Source organism: Hippopotamus amphibius, chromosome X (assembly GCF_030028045.1).
Source record: "Hippopotamus amphibius kiboko isolate mHipAmp2 chromosome X, mHipAmp2.hap2, whole genome shotgun sequence".
Classification (NCBI taxonomy): domain Eukaryota; kingdom Metazoa; phylum Chordata; class Mammalia; order Artiodactyla; family Hippopotamidae; genus Hippopotamus; species Hippopotamus amphibius.
This window is the reverse complement of record NC_080203.1, coordinates 42,438,888-42,446,872: the sequence shown is the minus strand read 5'-3', so window position 1 is coordinate 42,446,872 and position 7,985 is coordinate 42,438,888. Positions and strand designations below refer to the sequence as shown.

The 7,985-nt window shown below is 51.2% G+C and overlaps 1 protein-coding gene across 1 annotated transcript; it reads right to left on the bottom strand.

The window, feature by feature from the left end:
• Positions 1–736: 736 nt before the first annotated feature.
• Positions 737–7,701, bottom strand: RIPPLY1 (ripply transcriptional repressor 1). The gene is made up of 5 exons (XM_057717589.1): positions 7,553–7,701; positions 6,627–6,702; positions 5,957–6,021; positions 5,208–5,400; positions 737–856 (listed from the first exon to the last, which is right to left on the bottom strand). Exons 1-5 carry the CDS (start codon positions 7,699–7,701, stop codon positions 737–739), a joined length of 603 nt encoding a protein of 200 aa, XP_057573572.1.
• Between the last annotated feature and the right edge of the window lie 284 nt (positions 7,702–7,985).

Below are 7,985 nucleotides of genomic sequence, written 5' to 3'. Positions count from 1 at the left end.
ATGACAGTTTACGTGCTTCTCTTCCACATAGGCCACAGGACACCAGGCGAGCTGCCTACCTTTATGAGACTCTCTAGGGGAATGAGAAGAAGGGTAGGAGGAGCCAAGTGGTTCAGAGCCAGCACTCTGTAGCTACACAGTCTCGGGTCTCCCCCAGCTTCCCCACTTGCTGACCTCTCTGAGGTCACTTCACGTCTCTGAGCCCCTGTTTCCTGTCTGTAAACATGAGGATAGCACCACTCACCCTGCTGGAGTTTAAGGAGCCTTGTTCAGGATAAAGCATGTGCGGTGTCGAGCTCAGTGCCTGGCGCACCTCCGGAGAGCTGGCCTGTTTGTTGGTAGTTTCTCCTTCTGGGCCCAGACCCTTCAGCTAGAAGGAAGCTCACCCAGCCAGGTCCACGCAGAGGCTGCACAGCGCTGAGGGGCGGATGAGAAGTCCCTCATCCGCCCCTGGCCTCTGGTAGCGCTGAGCCCCAGAGAGCCCAGGATTGGTGAGAGGCTGCCACGGCCCGGCAGGAGACCCCCAAATATCCTTCCCTCGGTGACACCTTTCAGTGGCCCTCAGCTCTTCCTGGCCTGGAGTTCTCCCTACCCTCTGACTCACTTTCCTCCAGCTGGAATTGAAACCTTTTCTCTCCTGCCCTCCCACACATTTAATTCTTCACCAAGCCCTGTAGATTCCAACTCCTGAAAGCACTGGGGCTCTGCAGTGAGACAGACCTGAATACTGGTCCTGCTACTTTTCACTCTTGTAACCTGGGCAAGTGCTGTCGTCTCTCAGATCTTGGCTCAGGCATTGATTCATGACGTGACCTTGAGCAGACGCCTTAATGTCTGCGAACCTCAGTTTGCTCATCTATAAAATGGGGATAATAATAGCACTTATGTCTCAGGGTTGTTGTAAGGATTAAATGAGGTAATAATGTAAAGTGCCTGGCACTTAGAAGGGGCCGGGCTCGTAGCAACCTCCACCGAAACACACAAACCCAGGGACCAAAACCTTACTAACTCTTGGTTTTCTCATTCACAAATGGGCATAATAACGGTGTCTCTCCCCGGGGGTTGTTGCGATTATAGTGCTGTAGTGGGTAACGTGAGCAGCGAGTGCCTGGCAGAGTGTGTGGCTACCACTTCCTGGGGACTCGCTCCTTGCCAGGTTTTCTACCTGGGTTTGCGTGCTTGCCTGAAGGTTGCTACAAGCCTTGTCAGCTGGGGAGTAAACCCAAAACATAGTAACCAACACCAGAGCCCCAACAGGTCCAAACAGTGAACTCAGGCCACCTAACAACTTTGTTTGGGAGGATTCACCACCATTTTACAACAGGGTCCTGGGGCGGAGAGGACACAAACTGCCTCCTCGATAACCACGCAGGTACAGTCTGAGGGGAGGGGAGAGAGGTGGGGTTGGTAACAACCACTGGGGTTGGGAAGGGGGGCTTTCCTTGCCCAGAGACAGAAGAGAAAATAGGCAACTCTTTTAACGAGCGTGTGCAGTGTGTGTGTGTGAGAGAGAGAGAGAGAAAGAGAGGAAGAAAGAGAGACACACAGAGAAAGAGATAAATAGGGACTACAGAGATGGTAGTGAGAAGGCTGAGAGCAGGGAGCTGATCTTGACACCTGAGCAGAGTGAGCCTGTGGATAGAACCAGCAGTGGCAGATATGGGATTTGAACCCAAGTACATCTGCCTCCAAAGCCCATGCTCTCAATCATTACAGTATTAATGCCTGGCATGAAGTAGGTGCTCAATAAACATTTGTTTGATGAAGGAATTCAGCCTGCTGCCTCTTTCTGGAACGTTTTCTCTCTCCACCTCTACCTGGGCCCATCCTTCAAGGCCCAGCTCAAATGAAGTCTCACACTCAACGGATGTACCCTCTCTCCGTTGCTATGGGGTGGGGGAAATGAGAGGCAGCAGTGCAGGGATGAGGAAGTATGGGGCACTAGGAAGGGCCAGCTAGGGTGGAGCCACAGGAAAGGCTCAGTGTTGCAAAGATTTTTTTTTCCCACCTTTGTGCACTGGGTTGGAAGATGCTACAAGGACTGGATGCACCCATAACAAAATAACTCACACTGGGCTCTGATTAGTCAGAACAGTGAATTCCAATCACTTAGCAACCGTGTCTGGGGAAGGGGCTTGGAAGCCATCTCAGGGCAGCAGGACTGGAAGGAAAATGCGATAAAAAGGCTGCCATTGACCAACGACACATGCGCAGTAAGGAGGAGGAGGGAGGAAGTGAGAGGAGCTCACTCTGAGTTAAGAATTACTGCTCCAAGGGTTTTAGGGTCTTTAAGCCACTGGGGATTTGGGGATTTGTAATTCTATGCTATATAATACCCTAAAACCAAGGATATTGGGATTCCAAGGATTTTAAACCCCTACTACCTATGGTACAAGGACTCGAGCAATTTCTGAGCTATGAAATGCTCAAATGAAATGAAATGCTGGGAGCTTAGGACCCAAAACAAGGATTTTAAACGGAACACTGGACATGTTAAAATACTAATCCCTCTTCAACGTCCAATGAATCTTGATTTAACCCTTGGGATAGTGGTTTCCAAATAGTCTTCTCCACAATCTAGGGATCTCTGAAGGTGCCTCACAGAAAGGGGGTGGCAGAGAGTTCGTTTACAAAGAGAGGACACAGAGGTAGGAACTCGGTGTCTCCCATTGTGGCTCCCACAAGGGCAGCTCCATCTTTATTTGGTTTGTACGTTGGCCTTCTGCATTCAATTCAAAAGAAGGGTGTTCCTGCTGAAGCACAAAAAATAAGTTGAAGCTGCATTTGGCCTCTGGTTCTTTTTCTGTTTGTTTAATGGGGGACAAACACTACAAAGTTGCTGTGACTGGTAAACCATCAAATGGTGCCAAGGAGCTCAGTCGTTAGCTGAATAAACCAGTCATTAGCTGACTCTAGCCTATTAGCTCATTTCTGTTATAAAATGAATAATAACCGCTACTACAACTACGATTACTATGACTATTGCCACTTATTATTTGCTTTTCCTATGTGCCAAGAGTTGTACTAAGTACTTTATACATGCTATCTCACTGAATCCTTACAACAACCTGGAGAGGAAGGATCATGAGTTTCCCCATTTTACAGATGAGGAGACTGGGGTTCAGAGTGGATAAGTAACTTGCCCAAGGTCATACAGCTAGCACATGGTAAATTCCACTTTACCTACAAGCAGAAACAGAATGGCCTAAAGGAATTAAAGTGATCAAAGGTCAACTGCCTGACAGCCTTAATTAAGGAACAAGGTTAAATTTTGACCAATAGATGGCAGCAGTGTGTGAGTTTGGTGGCCCACCTTAGGCTGTGTCCAATGCAGGGAAGTCCCAGTAAGGGCTCAGAACTGAGGTAGCCCGTCTTGAGAGGGGAAAGAAAGATGGCCAGCATTTCGATCCTGAATCGAATAATGCTACCCTGTCCTGTCTGTCGCTCAGCAAAGACATGGGAAGCCAGCAAGTGGGGGGACAGAGGTTGTTCTACCAAGAACTGCTTTAAGAAGACCTGGGAATCTTTTTCCTTCAACATTTCCTGGGCACCTCCCTTGTGCCAGGCAGTGTGCTGTGCAAAGAAGTTACGTGGGGATATCAAACACAGCCCCATCTTACTGCACAGTAAGAGAGGTAGATGCTGTGGTAGAGGAGGTCCTGAAGGATGCGGGCACCTGGCTTGGGCTTGGGGGTCTTGGGGAGGCTTCTCACAGGAAAGGTGTCTGAGCTAGTCCTGTTGGATGCATGGGAGCTTATCAGAAACAAAAGTGGAAAAGCATTCCAGACAAAGGATTAAAGCCACAGAGGGATTAGAAAGCATGACACATTCAAAGACAGGTAGCATGAGCTTTGAGGGTTGAGAGATGAGTCTGAAGAGACAGGCAGGAACCAGGCAATTGAACAGCCTAGAATATCAAGTCTAGGACTTGATTTGTGAATGTCTGAGTAGAGAAGCTATAGATTCTCAAGAGGATCTGTGATTAAAAAAAAAAAAATGTCCAACTGTTGGTGAGCCAGTGAAAAGCCACGGTAGGGCTTTAAGCAGGGGGCAAAACACGGTCTGATCTGGTGGCCAGTGTGGAGGATGAATTGCAGAGGGACATGCTGGAGGCAAGAAAATGACTCCAAGACCGATTGGGACAGGGGTAGGCCTGAGGGCCTGCGCTGTGGCAGTTACAAAGGGACTTGAGAAGGTAAAATTGACAGGACTTACTAGCCTCCCAAGGCCCCTCCCCATATGCACAGGCTCATGACCAAGGCTCAACTGAGGCTGGACGTCTCACCTTTTCCCCCACCCCCAGCCCTGCTTCCGACTTTTAAGCTGCCCTCTGGGGGCCTATTTGTTCCCTTTCCAAGCTGTCTTTGAGGTTTAGTCAAGCCTGATTGCACAAGTTGACAAAGAGGGCCTGGCCCATATTGGGCCTCCTGTGGTACATTCCCATGAAGAAAGATCTGTCAACTGACCTCGGGTAGAGCGATGAAGTGGCCTTGAGCTGGTCTCTGACCCTCTGCCCATGGCTTCACAACATGGGCAGAGTTTAGTTAAGAAATCAGGCTAGTTCCAGGAAAAAGGTAAACATCATCTAGTTTATTTTTCTCCTGATTCATCTCATGCCAACACATAGACCCCAGTAGCTAATGGCCAAAGTGGGGGAGGTCCGCAAAGCAAGCTGATTCTTTGGATGTTCCCCCTCCCTTCATGCAAGGTCCATCGAAAGGCACCCCAACTGTGTTTGGATCTGGTGTCAGTATCGTATCCGTGGAGGTGAAGCCAGAAGTCAGGCTTTCCATGGGGAGACAGGACTATGTGACCACCTGGAAGGCTGGGGGGTCACAGCGCCCTGAAGAGTGACATGGGCGTGCTCTGCATGGGCACGCTCTGTCCTCCTCTGCTACCTGGGGGCTTCAGAAAGCAAGTCTTCCTCCCCCTAGAGTTCCTAGGACCCTCTCGTTGGCAACACAACAGCAACGCAATGCTGGAGGCCTGGGCCCACAGGCCTGTTGGGTATAGTCAGGGTGAGCTGGTGACTTGAGGACCCAACTTTCAGTCTAGAGAGCTGTGCCTGGAGATTCCTGGCTACTCAGTGCCCTGAAGCCTTGCCAGGCATCCTGAACCCCAGTTAGACTCTGACCGGCTCAGTTGGGACAGGTCAGGGGCAGGGAGGGAGGGTGAGCTGAGGCCCTGTGTGCTGCTGGCCCTGGTACCTTCACACCCCCTTCTGGCCCCTTTTCATCTGCCTCCTCTTTCTCCTCTTCCTCCTCTTTGTCCTCCTCTTCCTCCTCCTCGCTGGCTGAGTCCTCATAGATGTTGATGGTTGCCTGGACAGGGAAGTTCTGCAGTAACATCTCCCCATCACTGTACAGGTAGTCAAAGGAGCGGGATTTAGGCCAGAAGAGCCTGCGGACAGAGAAGAAACATGGCCCCAACTTAGACAGAGCGCATATGTCCAGAGGGGTCAGTAGGGCCAACAAAGAAGCAAGTGCCGAAACTCCTTCTACGTGCAGTAATGGGATGAGAGGGAAAAGAAGAAAGGGAGCTTTCTATTAGAACCTTCTGGATTGTTACAAAATGGCTCCAGGCAGGAAGGTCTATAGATGTGGGCTTACAGCTGTGGGGACCCCCAGCCCCAGCACTTATCAGTCCTGACACTGATCCAAACCCCCCACCTCAGAAGGCCCCCAGCCAAGAATTCTCTAGCCCTGTGTTCTCCATCTCCTACTAACGCTTTTTTCACTGACCCCTCCATAGGGGCTTATTCTTAGGGGGTCATTGACAAAGACTCCAGGGAAGGCAATCTTGGCCAAGTCCCTTAACCTCTCTGGGCTTCCATTTCCTGGTCTATGCAACAGTGATTGTAGCAGTACCTCCCTTCTCCTGACTCACAGGGCTGCTGTGAGGATTTAAAGGGCTAATGGACCTATGTGAAGGTCTGAGCCTGGTGCCAGAAGCTTACCTGACGGGGTGATGGAACTCGGGGTCAACCTTGGTGACCTCAGCACCTGTCGCCCCACCGGCGGCCTGTCCAAAGCAAAAGCTAGCATGTGGCTCAAAGTGCGTGGCCAGATAACTGCCTCTTCCATATCAGGGGTCAGCAACCTGTAGGTAAGATGGTCTAGAAGAGACCTTAGACATCTCTGGCTTCCAGTCCCCCCAATAAGGGGGTCTGTCCTAGTTCTGGTTGAACAAAAAGTGGACAGAGTCCGGGGGGTTGTTTGCTTTCCTGCCCCTGTTCTAACACCTGTTTGGAGACCGTCCAGGGGACAGAGTTCTACTGGAGTAGCAAAGATGCAAGGGCGGGGTGGGGGTGGGGAAGAGCACCGTGGCTGGGTGCCAGGAGACCAGAATTCTAGCACCAGCTCCACCACAGACGCACTGTGGAGCCTGCCGACATCCCTCCTGCGCTCTGGACCTCAGTCTCTTCATCTTCTAAATTGCCTCAGAAACCTAGGCTCTGCCTTCCTCCTAGAGCTGATTGTGGGAATCAAAAGTGGGCAAGGCTGGGAAGGTGCTTTCCCGGGTCTGCAGCCCTGGGTGGAGGTCGGGGGCTCTCTAGGAAGAGACTGGGTCAGCATACATGCATGTGGTCACGTGTGTGTGCGCGCGGAACAGGGGCTCAAACTCACCAAATCCGCAGGTTTCCTCACCTGTCTTGGGAGGTCATTTGTAGAGGAGAGCCAGGGTCTCCAAAGACAAGCTCCTCTAGGATAAGGAGGAGAGATCAGTTGGTGGAGGAAGAAGAGACGGGGCTCCCTGAGATAAAAGAGGCCCGCCAAAAACTTGGCTCCGATTCCATCTCCTCCAGGAAGACTTTCCTAAGGACCCTGAATCCAGGTCAGAACAGATGCCCCTCCTCTCTGCTTCAACAGTGTTATCACACTGTTTGGTGATTATCTGTTTACTCGCCTTAGAGCTTCTTAAGGGCAGATTTAAGTTCAATCATATCTGAATGCCCGACACCTAGCATAATGCCTGGTACACAGTAGGTGTTTTGGTAAATGTTTGGCAAACGTTAAATGTTTGGATGAATGAATGAGGTGGAAACTATCTTCCCCCTACCTCCCACTCCAAGAAGTAGAGCTCACAGTTCTAGCTTCTTTCTCGGCTGCAGAAAGGGGCCAAAATTATTTCTGGGTTCACTGTTTCCCCACTAGACTTCCAAAGGTAGGAAAAAAGCAAATGGAAATCTTATGGTGTGGTCAGGAAAGAGACAGTCCCTCAGTCACAGGCCTCTGGGGACTTTGGACCTCTTTCCCGTCTCTGTAGCCTAGGTCATGTTCAACCCACGTCCCATGGCAATCTCCCCTTTTCCCCTCAGTGGACTGGGCAACTTGGCCCGTGAGGGCCTGGCTGCTGGGCTTTCAGCTGTGACAATGCTCACTGCCCCCAAGTCCCCTCCTGCCAGCCAGAGGAATTAGTGAAGAGCCAGTTGAGATACTGGAGCCCGAGATGGGGTGGGGGGCACAGAGAACAGGGCACCCTAGACGCCTGTCCTCTCCCAGGAACCCCACTAAGTCTGAGTTCAAATTGCCAGAGGCCAAGTTCCACTTACCGTTCGCTTCTATCTACTTGTCCAGATGAGAGAAGGGGCGATGGGTTTCCCAGGCCGAGGAGCGCCGGGGGGCCCCGCGCTAGGGCTGGAGCTGAGGCCGGGGCCACAGCTGGGGCTGGGGCGGCAGCAGCGGGAACAGCAGAGTCCATCTTTAGGGTGTCCCTGCCAGACAGGCTGTGGGGGCTCCTATTTCTCAGAACCTCCCGGACTCTTTTGGCTTTTCCTGGGAGACCCTTTTATAAGGCCTGCCTGGACTCATAAATTATTCAGGGACATGCAGGGCTGGAATATGGGTGGGGAGAAATGAAGATTTAGGAAAAGGGGCTCAGGGAGGGAGAGCGGTGATGCTAGGTGTGAAATCTCTCCCAGTTGAATCAATAGCGAGTCAGTGGGGGGCGAGGGGTTTTCTTTACCTCCAAGTCAGAAAAGAAAA

Bases quoted from the DNA above. Each gene is read 5' to 3' on its own strand.
- RIPPLY1 (XM_057717589.1), bottom strand. From the start codon at position 7,701: ATGGACTCTGCTGTTCCCGCTGCTGCCGCCCCAGCCCCAGCTGTGGCC. The intron at 6,022-6,626 runs GTGAGTTTGAGC...TGCTTTGGACAG, and splicing joins TGAGGAAACCTGCGGATTTG to GCCGCCGGTGGGGCGACAGG. The intron at 5,401-5,956 runs GTAAGCTTCTGG...CTCTGTCCGCAG, and splicing joins GAGTTCCATCACCCCGTCAG to GCTCTTCTGGCCTAAATCCC.